General features: G+C 45.6%; 2 protein-coding genes across 2 annotated transcripts in view; one reads left to right on the top strand and one right to left on the bottom strand.

Moving 5' to 3' along the window:
• Nucleotides 1-22,944, top strand: part of PRRX2 (paired related homeobox 2) — a 78,892-nt gene that overhangs the window by 51,835 nt on the left and 4,113 nt on the right. Inside the window, exon 2 of the mRNA XM_084821354.1 lies at nt 22,585-22,769. Coding sequence (XP_084677480.1) covers nt 22,585-22,769 — 185 coding nt within the window. The remainder of the gene's footprint in view (nt 1-22,584; nt 22,770-22,944) is intronic.
• Nucleotides 8,350-22,173, bottom strand: LOC146335546 (uncharacterized). The gene is made up of 5 exons (XM_084821355.1): nt 22,084-22,173; nt 19,547-19,670; nt 12,061-12,145; nt 10,334-10,494; nt 8,350-9,806 (listed from the first exon to the last, which is right to left on the bottom strand). The coding sequence occupies exons 2-5, from the start codon at nt 19,598-19,600 to the stop codon at nt 9,720-9,722; spliced, it is 387 nt and encodes a 128-aa protein (XP_084677481.1). The 5' UTR covers nt 19,601-19,670; nt 22,084-22,173; the 3' UTR covers nt 8,350-9,719.

Here is a 22,944-nt window from a genome sequence, read left to right as displayed (position 1 = left end):
AAGGCAAACCATTCAACATCACAGTAATTCAAGTCTATGCCCCAACCACTGAGGCCAAAGAAGCTGAGGTTGATCGGTTCTATGAAGAACTACAACACCTTCTAGAACTAACACCAAAAAAAGATGTCCTCTTCATCATAGGGGATTGGAATGCTAAAGTAGGAAGTCAAGAAATCACCGGGATAACAGGCAAGCATGGCCTTGGTGTACAAAATGAAGCAGGACAAAGGCTAATAGAGTTTTGCCAAGAGAACACGCTGATCATAGCAAACACTCTTTTCCAACAGCACAAGAGACGACTCTACACATGGACATCACCAGATGGTCAATATCGAAATCAGATTGATTATGTCCTTTGCAGCCAAAGATGGAGAAGCTCTATACAGTCAGTAAAAACAAGACCTGGAGCTGACTGTGGCTCAGATCATGAGCTTCTTGTTGCAAAATTTCAGCTGAAATTGAAGAACGTAGGGAAAACCACTAAACCATTCAGGTATGACCTCAATCATATCCCTTATGAATACACAGTGGAGATGAGGAATAGATTTCAGGGATTAGACCTGATAGACAGAGTGCCTGAGGAACTATGGACGGAGGTCCGTAACATTGTTCAGGAGGCAGCAACGAAATCCATCCCAAAGAAAAAGAAATGCAAGAAAGCCAAGTGGCTGTCTGATGAGGCTTTACAAGTCGCTGAGGAAAGAAGGGAAGCGAAAAGCAAGGGAGAAAGGGGAAGATATATCCAACTGAATGCAGAGTTCCAGAGAATAGCAAGGAGAGACAAGAAGGCCTTCTTAAATGAACAATGCAAAGAAATCGAGGAAAACAACAGAATGGGAAAGACTAGAGATCTCTTCAAGAAAATCGGAGATCTCAAGGGAACGTTTTGTGCAAAGACTGGCATGATAAAGGACAAAGAAGACAGGGACCTAACAGAAGCAGATGAGATTAAGAAGAGGTGGCAAGAATACACAGAAGAACTATACAGGAAAGATCTGAATGTCCCTGGTAGCCAAGATAGTGCAGTCACTGAACTTGAGCCGGACATCCTAGAAAGTGAAGTCAAGTGGGCCTTAGGAAGCATTACTAACAACAAAGCTAGTGGAGATGACAGTTATTCCAGCTGAGCTATTTAAAATCCTAAAAGATGATGCTGTTAAAGTGCTGCATTCAATATGCCAACAAATTTGGAACACTCAACAATGGCCGCAAGACTGGAAAAGGTCAGTTGACATTCCAATTCCAAAGAAGGGCCATGCCAAAGAGTGTTCAAACTACCGCACAATTGCGCTCATTTCACATGCCAGCAAGGTGATGCTCAAAATCCTACAAGCTAGGCTTCAGCAGTATGCGAACCGAGAACTACCGGAAGTACAAGCTGGGTTTCGAAGAGGCAGAGGAACTAGAGATCAAATCGCCAACATTTGCTGCATCATGGAGAAAGCAAGAGAATTCCAGAAAAACATCTATTTCTGCTTCATTGACTACGCTAAAGCCTTTGATTGTGTGGATCACCACAAACTGTGGCAAATTCTGAAAGTGTTGGGAGTACCAGACCACCTTACCTGTCTCCTGAGAAACCTGTACGAGGGTCAAGAAGCAACAGTAAGAACCAGACATGGAACAACCGAGTGGTTCAAAATTGGGAAAGGAGTACGACAAGGCTGCATATTGTCACCCTGCTTATTTAACTTATATGCAGAGTACATCATGAGAAATGCCAGGTTGGATGAATCAGAGGTCAGAATTAAGATTGCTGGGAGAATTATCAACAACCTCCGATATGCAGACGATACCACCCTAATGGCAGAAAGTGAAGAGGATCTCAAGAGCCTCTTGTTGAGGGTGAAAGAGGAGAGTGCAAAAGCTGGTTTGAAACTCAACATTAAAAAAACGAAGATCATGGCATCTGGCCCCATCACTTCCTGGCATATAGAAGGGGAAGAAATGGAAGCAGTGACAGATTTTACTTTCTTGGGCTCCAAGATCACCGCAGACGGTGACTGTAGCCATGAAATTAAAAGACGCTTGCTCCTTGGGAGGAAAGCTATGGCCAACCTAGACAGCATAGTAAGAAGCAGAGACATCACCTTGCCGACAAAGGTCCGTCTAATCAAAGCTATGGTTTTCCCATTAGTAACGTATGGCTGTGAGAGCTGGACTATAAGGAAGGCTGAGCGCCGAAGAATTGATGCTTTCGAACTGTGGTGCTGGAGAAGACTCTTACGAATCCCCTGGACTGCAAGGAGGTCAAATCAGTCCATACTAAAGGAAATCAACCCTGAGTGCTCATTGGAAGGACAGATCCTGAAGCTGAAGCTCCAATATTTTGGCCACCTAATGCGAAGAGAAAACTCCCTGGAAAAGACCCTGATGCTGGGAAAGACTGAGTGCAAGAGGAGAAGGGGACGGCAGAGGATGAGATGGCTAGATAGCATCACCGATGCAATGAATATGGACTTGAGCACACTCCGGGAGAGAGCGCAGGACAGGAAGGCCTGGCGTGCTATGGTCCATGGGGTCACGAAGAGTCGGACACGACTGAACGACTGAACAACAACAAAATTGATTGGTGTAATTAGCATATGCAAATGTTATGCAAATCTTTATTTTGGTGATACTAAGCAGCCACCATGGGAACCTCTTTGAGAAGGGCATCCCATAAACCTGAGCACCATTGCCAAGAAAACTCTCTTGTAGATGTTCATCACATCTCTGACTGCAGTGATACCAAGAAGGAGCAGGTTGGTATGAGTGGAGATGCTCCTTCAAGACTTAGCTATTTTTACTCTTCTTGCCATTTTTTGGTTGCTATTAGTCCAGATCCCAAGAAAATCCTGCTTTCTTTCCCCCAAAACAAGATCAACACAGTAATTTGAACGTGGTGTTAGCTTTATGACGGCAGGAAAAATTTGCAGCGCAACAAACCAGAAAGAAAAACGGAGGGCGGGGAAACAGACACCCCCGACATAGTCTGAATCCCGAAGTCTAGGATATAGCATTGATGACTATGCCGACTTACTCGTGGAGAAGTTATTTTAAGAATTAGACTAATAGATTTGCAGAGAGAGACTCTTCCTGTTATCTACTGGAATGACAAGTTTCATGTCATGATAATATTCAACCACGTTTTTCTTTTTCTTTGCCTGAATGTTTCTGAATTATGATGATTGAAAACTGACATTGCTTATAGTGTCCTAATAGCAATCTAGCTCTGGATGAAAGGTGAATATCTTTCTCTCCATTTCACAGACAGTAGTTGTGTAAGAGCTATTCAGATAATGTGCGGGAACAGCCAGATTAAATCAAGAGGGCCACTCTGCATGCCGAGAAGAATCAGAGCATTACTACACAGCTGTTTCATACATTATCGGAGAGATCTTCACAACAGCCCTGTAAGGTAGGAAGGTCTCATCATCCCCACGTTGCTGACCCAGGGACTTGAGGATGAGGGACTGTAACTTGCCTACATGTGCAGAAATATTCCTCTTCTTCGGACTGCCTTCCAACTTGGAGGCATGTGTGGATGGAATATAGTCTGCCTCCTCTCCAGCCTAAATGCGGTTTCAAGGAAAACATCATCGCCAGATATGCAGAACTGACCTCAAAGGGACAGGAATTAATTTGCCTTGTTCCGTGTCCAGAAGATGTACCGCAATTTGACTTGGAACACAAGACTATACTGCCCCAGGGCTCACGTTGTGCCTTGCACTTTCTTACAAGGCATGTGCCTAAATCTGTAGGCGAAGTAGGTGGAGCCAAGATACCAAAAATACGAGCATATTTTAGTTTAAAGCTCTTACTGCCAGCAACTAAGCTTTAGGAGAGGCGTTCCAAGCTTTTAGAGTGGGAAGAAAACTGTGCAAAAGCTAGAAAGGGAGGAAGCCAAGAAATGGGGTGTGGCTTCTGGGAAACTGAAGTTCTCCACCCCTGACAATACATACATATTGAGATGGTGGGGCAGAATATTGGCCTAGAATTGGGGAGACCCAGTTTCAACTGCCCACTCATCCATGAGGCTCCCTGGATGATCCTGGCCCAGTTGCTATTTCCCAGCCTAGCCTACCTCTCAGGGTTGTTGTGAAGACACAATCAGTATGGAGAGAACCATGAATGGCTGCCTTGCATTCTTTGGAAGAAAGGCAGGAGAGAAATGTCAAAATATATAAATAATCGTCCAAACAGCGTGAGACTGGCTGAACGGTGATATATTGAGCTAGCATCGTGTGCGTGAAAATGTCCTCAGCCCCCAAAACTGTTTTGAATGCATGGCTCCAGCTGAGGGAGCTGCTTTTTACTAACAGGGGAGAAGTGAAAATGAGGATAACGGGTTCACACATGAACGTTCCCCATGGCGACATCAAGCAATGACATGCGTGTGAGAATGGGACCGTCATGGATATAACAACCCAGACAGGGCTTAATGCAGGGCTCCAAGATCTCAGCCCTGGCTTCTGGAGATCCCCAGATGGCCACCCCCCTTCCTCTGGCCACCAATGGTTAGGGGGTTTCTCAGACGTTGAGTGGGGCTTTTCCCATTCTAAAAGGTTGAAACTAGTGCTGTGCTGAACATTTCTCCCACATCTTTTTCAGCCCATTCTCATTGAATTTGGTGGAATAGAAATTGCTTTTGAAATGAAATTCAAAGGAGTAGAAAATTTTGGAGAAATCTTCACGGGCTGGGTTCAGGTTTCTTACTTAGGAGGTGGCTGGGTAGTGTGCACGAGTGTCCTGTCTTTCACTTTATGATCATTTCTCCGGCAACCTGTAGCATCCTCAGCTTCCCACACTTCAATTAAAGCCCAGGGGAAGACATCATGAAGTTATTCTACCCATAGGGCTTTTTTGGCTCAGGAAGTGCAGGCTGCCTGGGAGGCTGCAGAGCAATGGAGAGAGGTGTAATAGAAAGAAACTCCACACACAGCAACCTGCTGCCTCACAGTGATTAGGTAAGCTCAAGAACACCACAAAAATAAATGATAAAACACCCTGAAAATGAGACAGAAAAACAGAAGCCTCTTTCCTGGGGGGAGAAAACTTTCAGAGAATTGGAGGACAGATTTTGCTACAGCACTAGTTTCACCTCTTCAGGAGCCAGACACAACACTGCCCCGCTGACGCCCACATTGTGGTGGATGCAAAATGGCAGCTGTGTTGCCAACAGAGTTGAGGCTGTTGCCATTTGCCGTAGCAGCACCTCCCACACACCCCAAAACCCTTAGGAGAAAAGAAAAAAGGCTGTCCTACAGCCCCTTCCAAAGGTGAGCCCTACCGGTGAGAAACTGTTAGCAAATTTCTCCTCCCCCTGGAGAAATCCGGTGAAATCGTCTCCTGAGTTTCTCTGCCCACAAATAGGTCGTAGAATTTCGAGAAGCCATTTGTGCACAGTGGCAGCTGAAACCAAATGATACTGAACACCCTGTGTGAGCCAGCCCCGTATTTCTTTCTGACGCCCTGCAGGCAAGTGTGTCTTGAACAAAGCAGTTCTGAGCATCCACAGCTACAAGCAATTATTGAGGAAATTCAATATCTGAGCTTTTAATTTGAGGGAGGGGCGAAGATGTACAGGCTTTCCATTAAAATCCGTTTTATTGGATTTTAATTAAGACTTAACCCATCTGTTTCCCCTCCCCTGCCCTGTTGGGTGAGAAGTGGAGTGGCCAGATGCAGTGTCGCAGCGGTAAATTTTGAAGTACAATGTGTGTTAAATTATAATTACTATAATTTCAATAGAAATGCAATACATCTTGTCATGGCGGAGAAGCATTTCTACTAATTATACTCAAAGGAGCTAACCCTCTGTTTAAACCATCATAAAAAACAGACATCCCAAACAAACAAGCCACGAATAAAATTGGGGGATGACTGCAAGCCTAGGCCAGAGTGGCTGGGTGTCCCACTTTATAGGGGGCAGTCCTCTGGTCAAAGGTGTCTTTCATTTGATGGTAGGGACACTTGACCAATCTGAGATTCTCCAAACTCCATTTTGGAGCTCAGTTCGCCTCACTCCCATTCTCGTTTGAGACCTGTTTTTCTTTTAGCTTGAATAAGAAAAGCGCGCATCTCCCCTCATTAACTAAAGCATGAAAATGTGTATTCTTTAATGCACATTTTCAAGTGCGAATCTCTTAAAAAAAGTAGGACACAATGGCGAGTTCAGGAATGGCTGAGCTTTATCATACATTCATGTTCCCATTCAGGGTTGTGGATGGGGTAAGTTCTAGTGATTTGTGAACAGAAACTAAATTCTAGTCCATCCCTGTTTGATGAAAGATGTATGAGAAGTTTGCTTCAGTTCATTTTTGATTAGGATTTACCCAGTTACATCTTCTAGATCGAATACAGACTAGGACACAAGCTGTGGCTGAAGTCCATACCTTTCCAAGCTTGCCCCCAAATGCATTCAACAGCATGCATGCATTTGGGAAACGCACATAAAAATGTGTACTTTTGAAACATGCGCGCAGACACACTTTAATCAACGGGAGAAGAAGGCATACATTTCAAAGATGCGCACAATTGATGCGCACCTTTGGGGAAATGCGCACAGATTTTCATGCGAAAAGAACAAAACGAAGTTCACAATCTGACATGGACTTGGGTCAGAACGCGCTTCGAGATGGAAACTGGGCAACTTCAGCAAGCTTGCGTTTTGCCGATTTGCACATCCCTGTGTTTGATGTCCAGCCCAAGTCTGGTTTAAAACTAAAGCACCACAAGGAGGGTGGGTGGGGAAGAGAGCAAATCATTTTTAAATTTGCATCAGTCATGTCCATCGGCATCTAACAAATGCTACGCAAATCAGCGTCCTCTCTTTGGGGAGGAATTTCCACATTTTTTGGCGACACGTGAGTGGTTACTCTATCCTGTGCATAGTTACGTGGGAGTAAGCTCCGTTGGATTGAGTGGCACTTTCTTCTGACTGCATAAATTGTGAAACAGCAGCAGTGTTAACAAGATGGGTTGGATCCAGATTCATGCTGGATCAGCTGCATTGGTGGAAGTGGCTTTCTCCGCTCTGTGAAAAGTGTAAAAATTCTTTACAAACAAAAGAAGTTCTTGGGTTGGATCCAGGTTCTGCTTTCTGCAAGAGGAAGAAACCTTTTGCATGATTTAGGGGGATCCCCTACCCCACACACACCAGAGTTCACCCCACTCCTTGCCACAGCAGTTTCTCCAGCTCACCGAAAATGCTTCACAGAGTGTTAAGAGACCCTGCGGAATGGGGTGAGCTGTGGGGTGTGTGTGTGTGGGGGGGGTAGTCGATCCCCCCAAATCATGCAAAAGTTTTCTTCCTCTCACAGAAGGCAGAACCTGGATCCAACTCAAGAACCTTTTTTTATTTGTGAAGAATTTTGCACTTTTCACCTAGCAGTTTTTTGACAAAAGAAATGGAACATAGCATACATGTACCAAAAATAAAATATTTAGAGCCTGGATATAAAATAAACCGGGGGTGGGGGACAGGGGGAGAGAGAGAGAGAGAGAGAGAGAGAGAGAGAGCAGTGAAACTATTGCTCTATGAATCTTGTAGCCTGGGTAACAGATGTGAACCAAAAGTAGCTATTGTGGAATGTTAATACCTTGCGAAAGCTTTGAGCCAGCGTGTCAGTGGAATATAAATTTCTCAAGTATGCCCTCAGAGTAGAAGCTGCTCACATAAAAATGCAATAAGTGAAGGCTGATTTGTTGTGTGCCATGGAAAGGGGATCTTTGATCCCCTGGGGTGAACATTTAACCCCATCCCTATAACATAGGGGTTTCCAATGCGGTGCCCGTGGGCTCCAATGTGCCCAGACACCTTTCTTGGTGCCCAGCAGGCATCCTGCCTTCTCCTGATTTTTATTTTATTTCTTCTGGTGTTTTTTTTTAAACTGGGAGGCTGGCCTGCTGCAAAGCAAAGGGCTGCCCTCCGGCTCCATCTTTGTTTGGGTTCTTTGTTTGGGTAGAGTGGTTTTGCATTTTGGAGCTTGGACCCATCTCTGCCCTGTCCTCAGGTTCTTGGACAAGTGACTTTTCCCCTTTTAGTCTCAATCATTTGCCTTCTGGGAAATGGGTGTTTTGTGACTGGCGATGCACACCACAGCAGCCATTTTAGAAATGGGACAGCATCTCCCATGGCAGCCATTTTGAGAGAGCACCCATGACACACTGTCAAAATTCCAGATGTTCCCACCAAATCCAAAGGGCTTGGGGGATCCCTGTGTTTTGCACTTTATGAAGGCCTGGCTACCTCCCTTCCACACAAAGCGGGCAGGGTGGCCATGTTGCTCAATTTATATACGACAGTCCTCCCTTTGAAGTGTAGGGTGACCAGTAACCCATTGCAAAAACAGAGGACACATGGTTGCACAAAAACTGCATATGCCAATTTATATGCATCGATACAAATTTAGAAATAATTATAGTTTAAATAGAAATATAATTCATCTCACCATACAGGGGAGGAGTGTCAGGTGACCTGTGTGCTAACTCTTGACAGGCAACTTCAAGGTGGAACTTGTGGTTTGATTCAACTGTTCTTGCATTTGTGAGATGAAGACGCATTGTTCACTATATATATGCTGTAGGGATGTTGTAGAAAACTGCAACGGCTTCAAATGAGTTTGGATTTCGGTGAATCCAACTTGCAGATGCCACAGCAGACTGGCTTTTTCTTAGTCACACAGATTCTGTGGCCTTATGAGCCATTTTTTAACTTTTCGGGGGGTTCACATGCGCTAATGCACATTACTGCTAATGCACATTACTGCTAATGCGCATTATTGCTAATGCACATTAGTGCAAGTGGAATAAAATTCTTATACATCCCCGCCCAAAATCTGATTCCGTCAGTCAGCAGACACTGGAACAAAAGATGCCTGACAGTTCACGAAACACAGACGGAACAAATTTAACAAAATCTGTACACTTCTAATATGTTGGCATACCTCAGGAATTGCAAACAATGTGGAGACTGTTTCAAGTCTTCACCAGCTTGGTCCTCAAAGATTGTTCCCTTCCTAAGAGGAAATGCATTGCCAAAAAAGAGCTGCAAAAAGGACACAAATGTGCATAAAATTTCCAGATGCTAAGGTATAAGCATATATGCAAATTTAGAAATAACTATTATAGTTGAAATAGGGTGATCAGGTGACCTGTGTGCTTGACTGTTCAAAGCAAGATTAAAAGCCAAAGGATGGAAATTGCAGGGAAGCGGGTTTTGTCTAAGCATTAGGAAAACTTTCTAACCGTGAGAGCTGTTCAACAGTGGAGCAGATTAACTCAGGAGGTGATGGGTTCTCCTTTGCTGGAGGTATTTAAGCAGATGCTGGATGGGCAGTCTGTCAGGCATCTTGTAGCTGCCTCCTGCAGGATGCGTTGAGGTTGGGGTTGGACTAAATGATCTCTGAATTCCCTTCCAACTCCATACGAACGTAAGAAGAGCCATGTCGGCTCAGACGAAGGGTCCATCTAGTCCAGCATTCTGTTCATACAGTGGCCAATCAGCTGCCCACAGGAAATCCACAAGCAGAACATGAGTGCAACAGCACCCTCCCACCCACATTCCCCAGCAACTGGTGTACACAGGCATACAGCCTCTGATACTGGAGATGGTGTATAGCCATCAGGACTAGTAGCCACTGATAGCCTCCTCCTCCATGAATTTGTCTAACCCCTTTTTAGAGCCATCCAAGTTGGTGGCCATCACTGCGTCTTGTGGAAGTGAGTTCCATAGTTTAACTTTGCGCTGTGTGAAGAAGTCCTTCCTTTGATTGGTCCGGAATCTCCCACCCATCAGCTTCATGGGACAACCACTTTGGGTTCTAGTGTTATGAGAGAGGAAGAAAAACGTCTCACTATCCAACTCTATAATTATCTTTTAAACCAAAACTGGACAGGACAGGCCTTTAAACTGCAGACAGCCCTCTGACGCATGGCCACCCTACATAAATGCTCTCAGGCAGCAGGCCATATCTGTTCCGGGAGTCCAAACTGAGCTAAGCTGAAAGATGAGCTAAATTTTCTTGTCGCTTTTTTAATTGCACCAGTCTGTTTTTGCCCCCGATTTGCCAGACAGGGATTTTAAAAAACAAAAACATACAGAAATAAATAATTCCGAGTCAAGCACGGAAGTATGTATCCGATCTTTTCTTTTGTTCCCAGAACACAATAGCAACAGCCTGGATTTGTGTGCTGCTTTTGAGGAGGGGTGGGTGGGTTGCCCTTTGAATTTTGCCACCCTAGACTGATGTCTCTGTGGTCTATAGAGTCCAGCTGGTGCCAGACCTTAGTGCCGCTAGCCAAGGAAATGGGGGAGGAGGAACTAAACAAATTGTGGTATAAACTCAACCTCCGAGACGCTGTTCGACGTCAATCTTTCGAACGCCAAGGCTGCCCGTTCCAGGTACGTCCCTCGTGTCTCTTGTCTTCCTGCCGCCCATTTCCTGTGTGGGCTGCGTGCAAAGGACTTTTGGCTTCCGTCCCTGTTGCCTTCTGACAGTCTGAATGGATCTGAAAGAAAATTGAGACGCCGGTAAATGTTTTCAGATGGAGCACTTCACAGGAAGCGGGGTCACCTCGTGTTTGCTTTGCTCATGGTCCTTTGTTGCCCTCGCGAGGTTTAGCACTTTGGCCTCCCTCTCTCTCTCTCTCTCTCTCTCTCCCTTACATTTTTGTAACCCCTTTGGAGGAAAAAAGTAGATGAGAAATTTCAAAGGAACGGGGGGCGGGGGGAGAAAGGAAAGCAAAGAAAGAAAGGAAGAAAAAAGAACTTATAACAAGTCTATGGCAAAAGCACTGAGCTCCCTACCATATCATACCATATCGGATGGATTATTTGGGGAAAATAGCATTTCAGCCACTTATACTATGTACATTTACGGTGCAATGTTATGCGTGGTTCAACAGAAAAAAAGCCCTACGACTCCCAGCATTCCCCAGCCAGCATGGCTGGCTGGGGAATGCAGGGAATTATAGGACTTTTTTCTGCCTAAACTTGCATAGGGTTGCACCCTTAGCTGGCATTCTGCAAGCATCAGTGCAGTTTTGGACGCCTCTGCTAATCCCAGTTTCCCCAATCTGAAGGATGTTCTTTAAAGAATGACAGGAGGAACGTCCCATAAATGGAACTTGTCCCATTTCTAGACTTGAATTCCTGGCTGCTGCCATGAAATCATGCACACGCAAAGCCACATACACTCCAGTCAAACAACCAGGGCCATTTCTGGGGCAGGGGGCATGAACAGGCAGCCGCCTTGGTTGCCAAATTCTGGGGGCACCAGAACAACGGTTCCTCCCCCATGCCGGCCACTAATCCATCTGTGCCACCCAGGGGGACTGCATGCCTGCCCAGTCACTTGCTGTCAGGACTCCCCCAGAGTGAGAGATCGATCGGGTGGGCGGGCGGGCTCTCTGGGGAGCCGGCCAGACCCAAATGCCGTGCCTTGTGGGGTCCTTCCTGAAAGCAAGGCATTCCGGGTGAGGTGGCTGTGAAGATCGCCTGTGCTGCCAAGCCTGCTTGATTTATCTCTCTCTCTGGGAGGGTCCTCAGAGTGCGAGATTGGGTAGGCAAGCAAGCTCTCTGGGTGGCACAGATGGAGGACACCTCACCCAGAATGCCTCACTTTAAAGAAGGACTCCTTGAGGCCTGGCACAGGGGGGAGGCAGTCGGCAGGAAGAGTGAAAAAGAGGAGGAAGATACTGGCGGCAGTGGGAAATGGAGCAGGTCTGAGTGAAGGCACCAAACTACTACTACACACACATGCATGCAGACACACGCTAAACTACTGTTACTCCACTGGGGGAGGGATTACAGGCACCTCTGTCCTTTCAGTGATCTTGCAAAAGTGTTTGAAAGTGTTCATTCCTTCAGGAATCATTTCTCTCACTCTGAATTGACTTCGTTTACCTTCAGAAATGTTAGAGTGTAGCCAAAACTGGCCACTAAACTACTGTTACTCCACAGGGTGGGGGTGGGGATTGGAGGCACCGCTCTCCTTTCAGTGATCTTGCAGAAGTGTTTGAAAGCGTTCACTCCTTCGGGAAACATTTCCTTCACTCTGAATTGACTTCGTTTACCTTCAGCAGTGTCAGATGGTAGCCCAGACTGGCTACATGGCATTGTGATTGTCCCTGCTTGGCTGGGACCATCCATTTGGCTCATCTAGAAATGAAATACACAGAAATTAGGAAAGGAAAGGTGGGGTGGGGGATGTGCCAAAGCAATAGCAGGTAGAAGAAGCAGTGGCAGAGAACAAGGCTGGAAAATGGTGAACAGTCTCACACTTAAAGTGTGTTTTTCAGGAAATATTTCTCTTCCCCCCACACCCATCGCCAAAAGAACCCCCATTATTTACAACGCATAACTACTTTGCAGGGTTGTTATGAGGATAAAATGGATAGGAGGACCATGGACACCACCTTGGGCTCCTCAAAGGAAAGGCAGGATATAAACGTAACAAATAAATATAAATACATTAAATGAGAAAATATAAAACCGCCCTTCTCGCGGCCCAGCCACCCTCACAAGCTCGCTGGGTGGGAATGTGGCAGAGGGCCTTCTCAGTGGCTGCCCCAAGGCTCTGGAACTCCCTTCCCAGAGTGGCACCCTCCTTGGCAAGTTTCCGCAGGCAGGCAAAAACTTATTTGTTCCAGCAGGCCTGTGGGGATAGCTAGTCTGGACCTGTGGGAATAGGATGGGTGGATCCTATGGTTTATATTGTTGCTGTGTTTTAAAATGTTGATGTTTTATACAATTTTAATATTGTTGATGGTTTAATTATATTTTTAACTTTTGTATATTTCTATTTATAGGTTTTAACTGTACGTGCTTTTAATGTTGTAAAGCTGCCTTGAGCCCAGTATTGGGGAAAAGGCGGGATATTAATAATAATAATAATAATAATAATAATAATAATTAATAAATAAATAAATAAATAAAAAGAACGCTGCTGTACAATCACATCCCTGATCCTGTTTCCTATAGTGGCTAGAGAGATGCCTTCTCACAGAGGGCACGCAAAGGGACTTACTTCCGAGTAAAAATGGACAAGATTGCGTGGTAAGCCATACAAAAACATGTGGCACACCTTTGCTCCTCTTCCCACCTGGAGCTGTGTGCAAAAACGGTCTTTTGAAATTCCCCACCTCTATTGGTGGGCAGTGAAATTGGGGGCAGGGGGATCTCATCGAATTTCTCCAGAGGGAAGAGAAATTCTCCAACAGTTTCTGACCAGTGGGGCTCCGCTTTGGCAGGGGCTGTAGCACAGCTTCTTTCTTTTTTCATAAGGGGTGTGTGTGTGTTGCACTGCAACTGCAAGTGGTGACCGCATCAACTGTGTTGGCAGCCTGGCCCCCATTCTGCACCCACCACCATACAGATGTGAGGGGGTCGCAGTTGTGTCCAGCTCCAGGGAAGAGGTGGGGCTAGTGCTGTGCCAAAATCTGCCCTCCAATTTCCTTAAAGTTTTCTTCCCCCATGAAAGAAGTTTTGGGTTTTTTGCTTCTTTCTCAGGGTGGTTTATAATTTATTTTGAGGGTGTTCTTGAGCTTACTTAATCACTGTGAGGCGGCCGAGGGTGCTGTGTGTGTGTTTTCTTTCTGTTGCACTTCTGTCCATTGCTCTGCATCCTCCCAGGCTGCCCGCACGTCTTGATCTGAAAAAAGGCCCTATGAGAGGAATTACAATATCTTCCCCTGGGATCTGATTGTGTGGGAAGTGTGGGAAGCCAAGGAGGCTCCAGGCTGCTGGAGAGATGATTGTACAATGTAAAACAGGAGCCTTGCACACACTCCTTGGCCACCAAGTAAGGCACGCACAAGAAACCCAACCCATGAGAATTTTTTCTGAACGTTTCTTCACCACTGTATTTCTTTTCTAAAGCCGTTTCTTTTCTATCCGACGGAATGAGAATGGTCTGAAAAAGATATGGTAGAGATTTTTGGCACACCAGCGTTCCCACCCAGTAGAAACTGTTTGTGCATCTGTTGGCCATCCTGGAGAGATATCACTCTCCCTCTCTCTCACCCACACCAACGGCTTTTTATTCTCTTTCTAATTTTAAATCTCACCCAAACATCCATAACGGACTGCATAAATTATTCTAGCCAAACCAAAGCAGGTTGAAATTAATCCCAGGTGCTCAAATGGGTATGGCTGTTGTGAGAGACGGTAACTGGGTGTGGAAGAAATTAAAAGCCCAAGAGAAGTGTGAAATCCCGTTGCCTGCCGAACAGAAATGGAGGGGATGTTTTTGACTTGGGACGGTCTGTGTGCTGAAGAGACTCCTCCCTCCCTCCCTCCCTCCCTCCCTCCCTCCCTCCCGTGTCATCCCATTTGCTTCCCCAGTTCTTTCACTGTGTTCTCACGTCATCAGATGTTCCATATTAGGGGAGGGTGAGAATTTTGTGGCAGTTCAGTTTTGATCAGACTTGACCCAAAGTCTTAATGTTTTCTGGAGCTGGGACAAAAAAGAACTTGAAATGTGAATGCGGGAGAAAATGAAACAGACTGATTCATCCTTCCAGGCACAGGGCTTTGAATGTTTCTCTTTTGAAAGTCTGGGTCTGCTGCATCCCTATGTATTCAGCCATGTCTGTGGTGCTGAATTATCTCATTTCATTGATCCCATTTCTATACCTCCCAATAGCTGAAGCTCTCTGGGCAGTTTACAAAGATTAAAACCTTAAAAATAAATCATAAAAACCATTATATACAAACATATAAACAGACAGCACACGCAGAGAGACGCATATATCTAAAATAACTTTAAACAAACAATAAGAAAAAACCAAGACCTGATTAAAATCTCATCACATGCTGTCTAAACCTGGTGCCAAAAAGATAACATTGTTGCTGCCAGGCGGGCCTCATCGGAGAGATTATTCCATACTTGGGGGCCAGCACCAAGAAGGCCCTCTCTGTTGTTGCCACCCTCCGAGCCTCCCTTGGAGGAAGCACCTGGAGGAGGGCCTTAGACGATGAGCGTAGTGTACAGGTAGGTTCATGCTGGGAGAGGCGCTCCATCAGGTACTGCGGTCCCGAGCCATGTAAGGCTTTATAGGTTAAAACCAGCACCTTGCATCAGGCTCGGAAACATACAGGCAGCCAGTGCAAGCGGGCCAGAATCCTAAGAACATAACAAACAATGTTCAGACCATCTTGTCCCTGTTACAATCTGGCCGCTGCATTTTTCGCGAGCTGCAGCTTCTGAACTGTGTTCAAAGGCAGCCCCACGTAGAGCGCGTTGCAGTAGTCTAACTTGGAGGTTACCAGAGCACAGACAACTGAAGCCAGGTTATCTCTGTCCAGATAGGGGCGTAGCTGGGCCACCAACCGAAGCTGGTAGAAGGCCCCCCGTGCCACTGAGGCCACCTGAGCCTCAGGTGACAAAGACGGCTCCAGGAGGACCCCCAAGCTACAAAGCTGCTCCTTCAGGGGGAGTGCAACAGCACACAGAACAGGTTGAGCACCCTCCGTCTGGTCAGAAGAACCACCCACTAGTTAGGGCCACCGCCTCTTTTTTCTGCCTGGTAGGGACGTACGGTGCTCTTTAACAGGCAGGAACATCATGATCCTCTCTCTGCTGGGAATAGATGCACCTATTGAATTTGGCAGGTGCAGATGGGTGAGGATTTCGTTTCATTTCGATTCCAATAAGAATGGACCCAAATTTGCAAATTTCCTCACATTCAGGAGAGAAAGAACTTGAAATTTAAAAAAGTCACATGTGGGAGAAAGACACTCATCCATCCCTTTTTCATACGGGGCAGCCAGAGGCAAAAGAGGACAGGGGTCCTGAGCCATCAGTACTTGTGCAGAAGAAGGACACTTGCACGACACCTGCTGAAATTCCCTCTTCTACACAACTGTTAAAGGTGCAATTGCTCTGCCCTCTTTTGCAACCAGCCACCCTAGTTCCATCTTATTCATCCTCTCTTTACTACACAAGGCTGTTAATCCACTGTATCTACTTTTGGATTCAATGCAGAATTGAGATCCCAGCTTTTGCTTTCCTGCTTTTCCACTACATAACCTCTAGGTGGTGTGGTGGTGTAGTGGAACAACACAATTACACACGGGAGGAAATGTCTTTTGTTTCATTTTCACAAATGCTACTGCATTTTCCCCACTCTAAAAACCCCCCACCGAAAGTGCTCTTAAAAAACAGAAGGGAAATGGGAGGATCACGACATCATCTAAAGAACCCATAAACAACTGTGAGTAAGGACTGACAAGTGCGCAATAAAATGTTCTCAGTATCGCTGTAAGGCAGGAGTGTTGAACCACTTTCGGTCCCAGGGCCGAGTTACATTTCAAAGACACTCTTGGGGGCAGGGCTTAAGGCAAAAGGGGTGTGGTTAAAAATACCAGCGTATTTTAGCTTCAAGCTCTTGCTGCCAGCAAGTAAGCCTTAGGAGAGGCATGTCAACCTTTTAGAATGGGGGGAAAAAACCTGTGCAAAAACTGGGACACCACCCAGCAGCTGGGGAAAAGGGGGTGGGGCTTGGAGAAGCAGATGCATTCATTTGGGGATCCCCAGAGGGCCAGACTGGGTTCCCAGGTAATTTAGATTTGGCCCCCAGAACTGAGGTTCTTCACCCCGGCTGTAAAAGTTACATCTTGGAGCCTGCTTTATTTCTATGGGGGTTGGGGTGGCCATGTGTCCTACATTGCAGAGGACAGGTCTTCTATTGAAAGGGCTGTCAGGGAACAGTTTGAAGGGCTTTCTAATCCAAGTCTGATTAAAAAGTAAAGAACCCCAAGAGAGGAGCAGGGCCTTGAAGCTGCCAATCAGCTCTTATCACCACTTTGAGAGAAAACCATTTGGGCCAGTCGCTGATTCTCCACCTAGCCTACCTCAAAGGGGTGTTGTGAGGATAAAATGGGAAGGAGGAGGATCATGTACACCGCTTTGGGCTCCTTGGAGGGAAAAAAAAAACGTAAGCCAGATTTATTTATTTATTTCATTTCTATACTGCCCAATAGCCGAAGCTCTCTGGGCGGCTCACAAAAATTAAATCCAACCAGATGATCATGATCATGATAATCACGATAATAATAACAATGTCTGCAGAAGAGTTTATATGAAGACTTCCACCGATGCTGCTGTAGAAATATCATTTCAAATGACCACCAGGATATCTGCATCGTGACTATGGGGATTCCCCGCTCTGACAGAAGCACTCATACTTTTTGAAGTGCTTCCTGTAATTTGCAGCACATTGGGAAAGAATTACATGAAAGCATTCACGGAAAGAGGGATGGGGATGTTCAGATTTTATAAAATCTGTTCCATCTGCATTTTGTGGATTGTCAGATGCTTTTCATTCCATCATCCACTCATTGATCAAATCAGGGTGTTTTTTTTTCAATTTCCCGAATTTGTGCAAATTCACACTTGTGAAAATGCGCAATTTCCTCCACAAATGTGCAGATCACCCCCAAAATGCACATTTTCATGCTTTAGCCTATGGGGGAAATGCCCATTATTGGCATGTATTTTTTTTTAATTTTACAAATGTTTCTCTGACTAAATTTGCATAAAATTGCAGAAATAATTTTTTTAAAAGACTGCAAGTCTGTGAAGAGTGTGCGACTCAGGAGAAGCTGGTCTGCTGTGGAACTGGCGGATCAGATTAATAGAAATCCAAACTCATTTGATTCCATTGCAGATTTCTCTGACACCCCTAAAAGAAACCGCTCAAAATGGCCAGAAATGCTGAGTCAGCAACAGAAAAGCTTTATCATCCCACCCCACCCTGCAAAGATGGCCAAGCAAAAGCTTTGGTCAGACTCTGTGGGGACAAGTGTTCCCTCATTGCAGGCAGTGGTGTAGCTGTAAATTTTGAAGTACAACAGGCACTCATCCTGACAGTCGCCGTAGCCACGCCCCCAAGGAGAGTCCAAATATTCAGGCAGTTGGGTTGATCCAGATCAAGAAACCAGTTCAAGCAGCTTTCATCTCCACCAGGAGCAGGGCATTGTCAATGCATACATTTCAAATATGTGCACAATTGATGTGTACATTGGGGAAAATGCACATGAAAAAACACATGGATCTTCATGTGGAAATAATCACCAAAGCCCTCAATCTGGTACAAGCAGAATTCAGAAGAAACTTCTACAGAAAGTGGAATTCAGAGAACTTCGATGAGATTGAATTTTGCTGATTCGCACATCCCTCCCTATTATCAGAAGTGGTACCGACCAGAAAGGGCTGTTCCTGAATATGTAGTTGAGTTCTCTGTCTGTAAAGGAAGACAGTTATTTACCAAGAACTATCAAGGGAGAATAGAAAGACGCAGGGTTTTTTTCCCCAAATTTCTGGGCAAAAGACATCCCTGCAGCCTCTCTGTGACTAAACCTGAGTGTGAATTTGTCAAATCCACATTAAGAGCCCTGAGCTATGCTTGTTTGTTTTTGCGAATTCAGGCCACTGAGATCAAATGGGGATTCCATTGGCTAAGGACTCGTGTTAATTAATAAAACCTATTTATTTGCTTAGAGATGACTGCAGCCCTGGGGTCACGTTTACCGTAATTGTTAATTCAAACAAAAACAGAACGGGTCTTTGGACTCTGAGAGAAAAGAAGTTAGAAGGGAGCTGCATTTATTTTTCTTCGGAAGAATTTACAGCTAATGCACTCCAGGCTATTTCAGTTCCCTCAATTATACCAAATAAGAGAGAAAAATGGAGGAGGGGAAGGAAAGCTAGCCAAGAAGGAGAAAAAAATGGTCTGTTAAAATGGGTGAGGCTGCTAGCACTTGAAAGTCGTCGATTCATAAGTCAACTCTGGCCTGTTCCTCATTCTTGAATGTATTTATTGATTTATTTCATGATATTTATTAATAACTTACATTCAAAGATATTTCTAAGCAATGGACAAGACAGGACAGTATAAGATCATCATTAAATACTGCATATTCTTACTGCATTCAGAAGAGAAGATTACCTTCCTGAGAATCTGTGTTGGAAAATATATACCTGCCTGGACCCAGATCATCTTCAGAGACCCTCCTCCAGTTGCCCATGCCAAATGAGTCCAGGAAGATGGCTACTAAGGAGAGGGCCTTTTGAGTGAAATTTCTCTCTACATTCACAAACTTCTTTGTACAAACCATGGAGGGGGGGCAGGGACGAGGGGGAGGAGAGGCAGAGAGAAATATGGCGCTATTCTATTTTTTACTCTCCCTAATGAGCCAGTCTTATTCTCGGGAAAGCATTTCATTCTTCTGTGAGCAGGGTGGGAAATTCAACGTAAGTCACTTTTCCTCTTGTGGGCCCAACATACCGAGTCTAATTTACCCTGTGGAAAATGCTGGGAAGTGGCATGATGGGTAACGGAGTTAGCTTTGAATTCTGCGCAAGGAGATTGGAGTGGAAAGTGCTGTTAAGGGTACGGGTGCACATGACTGAGAAGCAGTGGTGTAGCAGTAAATTTTGAGGTGCAGGCATTCGTCATGACAGTCCCTGTGGCCACTCCCCCAGGAAATCCCATTATTACCCTACTTCCAAGATCAGAGGCACTTTGTTTCCAGATGCCAGCTACCGGGGAACAATACCAAGAGAATATCGTTGTCCTCATGTCCAGCTTGCAGGCTTCCTAGAGGTACCATCAGGTTGGTAACCAGGATGTGACAGTGGGTAGGCCTCTGGTCCAGGAGGGGTCTTCTTATGATCCAAACACTGGAATCAGAGATGTGGGCGTGTGAGCAAGCACGCTTTAGGGTGACCACGTAGGCATCGCCAAAATGGAGGACGCACATCACCCAGAAAGATGAATATTGCCAATCAGAGCTATCATGACAGAAGTCAAAAGAAAAAGCAGTGAGATCTTAAAAGCAGAACACACACGTTCAGCAGGGCTGAACCAAAATCTAAAAGGCCAGGAAAATAGAAAGACCCTTGCAAGCAAATCCATTCTAATTTCGGGCAGCCACTTATGCGTTGCCAAAAAGAGCACGGCAATTTGAGGGACATTTGCATACCTGGATGTACGTATGCCAATGCAAATTTAGAAATCATGACTAAAATTTAAAGAAAAATACTTGACGTAGCAGAGAACGCTGACCAGGTGACCTGTGCGCCTGCTCCGTCAAATGTTCAGGTGCTAGGTGTTCATGGGCAACTCCAAAGCCCCTGTGGCTCTGCCTCATGATGGGTCTTTGACTTTGAACCAACCTTGCATTGAAGAGCCCATCCAGTTGAGGACACCTTCAAATAGAGGACTGTCCTCTGTCAGGTAGGACACCTGGCCACTCCATCATGCACATGCATGTGTGAAAATCACAAAAGCCAAAGATTATTTCAAAGCAAGAGTTGCAACACAGCATTCATACCCCATTTGCAGTCCGTGCCTTGTTCTGATACCATTTCCTGCCAGCGTCGTGAGGGCTGCACTGGGAAGCAGTTCTCCAGGCAGGCAAGTGTTTGTTTGAGGTTGATTTTTTTCTTTTGCCACATCACAGCCGCTAAATTTTGACATACAGCAGAGGAATCTAGGGTAACACTCTGCTACAAATCAAAGGGCTGTCATAGAACTATTCCAAATTTCAAAACCATTCCAAAATAACCTTTTTTTCCCCGCCATTAGGGAACAAATGGAAGCCAGATGTTTACGTAAGCAGAAAAATTGCTGTATAGTATTTCAGCAGGGAATTTAAACTAAAACACACACCGGGAACCCTTCTCTCATGGATTGCTCCTTTCCTAGGCTACGTTTCCAGCAACACACCACTCTGAAAGGGGACCGACTGCTGTGCTGACTCCAGAACTGCATGTTGTCAGTAGCCATTACCACGAGGGGTGTATGGATTTTGGGAAATCTGTTCTGTCTGCATTTTGCAGACTGTCGGGTGCCTCTTATTCTGTCACCAGCTCATTGGCAGATGACAGATTTTTTTCCAATTTCCTCACTTTATGCAATTTGCATTTGTGCAAATCCACACTTATGAAAATGCACAAATCCCCTACAAAATGCGCAAGTCCCCCCAAGATGTGCATTTTCATGTTTTGGCCTATGGGGGAGATGTGCATTTTCAGCCGTTGGGTTTTTCTTTATTTTATGTATTTTTCTATGACTGAATTCGTGTAAAATTCCAGAAAATAATAATTTAAAAAATGTTCCACAAGTCCCCGGAACCTGTGTGACTCAGGAAAAGCCGGTCCACTGTGGAATCCATGGGTCAGAGTAATTGAAATCTGAACTCATTTGATTCTGTTGTGGATTTCTCTGACATCCCCAGTTACAACAGAGGTGTTGAACCCAGCTGAACCAAATCCAGCCTGTTTTAGGGGTCTCAATCCAGCTCGCTTGGGTTTCCCCAGAAGGCCATGCCCCCATCTGGGGTCCATTCCCTTTCCCCAGACCACCAATAATTTGTTGGTTTTCCAGTTTCTGTGCTGTTTTCCTGCGATTCTAAAAGGCTGAAATACCTCTCCTAAGGCTTAGTTACTGCCAGGAACAGCTTTAAGATATAAAATATGCTGGTGTTATTGGCCCCGCCCCTTTTGCCTTTGGCTCTACCCACCACTGGAATGTGGCCCCCAAGAGCTTCTCTAAAATGGAATTCAGCCCTCAGGCTGAAAGAGGTTCCGCGTCTCTGCTTTAATGTTTCTCTGGTGCAACCTTTTAGAATTGGGGGGGGGGGGGACCATGCAAAAGCTGGGAAATTACCTACTGTTGGTCATCTAGGGGAAAGGAGATGTTGCCATCTGGGGACACCAGTAGGATACTAGACCTGAAGTTCAACACCCTCGGTAAACAGGAGGTGCTTCTTAAGAAAGTGAAGTGGTTTTCTCCAAGGAGTAATCTGTAGAGCTGTGCGCAAAGGGCCTCTCAAAATTCTCCAGCCTATTTGTGGGGGGGTGAAACTGGAGGGACAGTTTCACCGAATTTCTCCTAGGGGAGGAGACATTCTCCAGCAGTTTCTCACAGATAGGGCTCACTATCGGCAGGGGCTGTAGCAGGGGTTATTTCTTTTCTCCCAAGTAGTTTTGGTTTATTGTACTGCTTCTGCAAGTGGCAACAGCTGTGTTGAGGCTTCCGCTCTTCTGAGGCAGAATTCTGAATTTCTTTTGGTGGTATTTTTGAGCTTACCTATTCACTGCGAGGTGGCCGAGGGGGCTATGTGTGTTTTCTCTCTCTGTTGCACATCTTTCCACGGCTCTGCAGTCTCCCAGGAACCTGCCGTTCCTGAAATGAAAAAGCCCCATGGGAGGAATTACCTCATGACGTCTTCCTCATGATGTCTTTAACTGTGGGAAGCTGGGGAAGTGTGGGAAGCTGGGGAGGCTACAGGCTGCCACAGAGATCATTGTACAATGAATGTCTTTACACTCCATGGCCACCCTATAAGTAAATTAAGCCCCATGGCCACCCTATAAGTAAATTAAGCCCCATGGCCACCTCATAAGTAAAGGAAGCCCAAGAACCCCAAACCCAGCCCATGAGAATTTCTCCGATATTTCTCCTCCTTCGAATTTCTTTTCGAAAGCCATTCGTTTTCTATCAAATGGAATGAGAATGGTCGAAAAAAATGGGGAAGAAATTTTCGTCACAGCAGTAGTAAGTTGTGCCTGCCCTGTCTCCCCTCAACAGGCGAGAGCTTGAGTCCGACCCGCAGCTCCGCCAAGCGGAAGAAGAAGCAAAGGAGAAACCGCACCACATTCAACAGCAGCCAGCTCCAGGCTCTGGAGAGGGTCTTCGAGAGGACGCATTACCCCGACGCCTTTGTCCGGGAAGAACTGGCCCGGAGGGTGAGCCTCAGTGAAGCCAGAGTACAGGTGAGAGGGAGATGGAGGCAATGGAATAGCTGGGTACAATCGTTTCTATCCAGGGGTTCAGAAACTCAGACACCAGGGCGAAATCTAGCCCACCTGAGTGGCCAAAACTTCCCCAGATGACCTCACACCCCTCCCGGCTTTTGGGCACCCCCCCATTCTAAAAAGTTGAGATGCC

This window comes from Heloderma suspectum, chromosome 14 (genome assembly GCF_057233095.1).
Source record: "Heloderma suspectum isolate Gila_16-S chromosome 14, 16-S_ref, whole genome shotgun sequence".
NCBI lineage: Eukaryota > Metazoa > Chordata > Lepidosauria > Squamata > Helodermatidae > Heloderma > Heloderma suspectum.
Note: the sequence above shows the minus strand (reverse complement) of the source record. Positions and strands in the feature narration are given on the sequence as shown.

Bases quoted from the DNA above. Each gene is read 5' to 3' on its own strand.
- LOC146335546 (XM_084821355.1), bottom strand. From the start codon at position 19,600: ATGGTACCTCTAGGAAGCCTGCAAGCTGGACATGAGGACAACGATATT. The intron at 10,495-12,060 runs GTAAACGAAGTC...ATTTTCTTTCAG, and splicing joins ACCATCTGACACTGCTGAAG to ATCCATTCAGACTGTCAGAA. The intron at 9,807-10,333 runs GTTGAGTTTATA...TCATAACACTAG, and splicing joins CGTCGAACAGCGTCTCGGAG to AACCCAAAGTGGTTGTCCCA.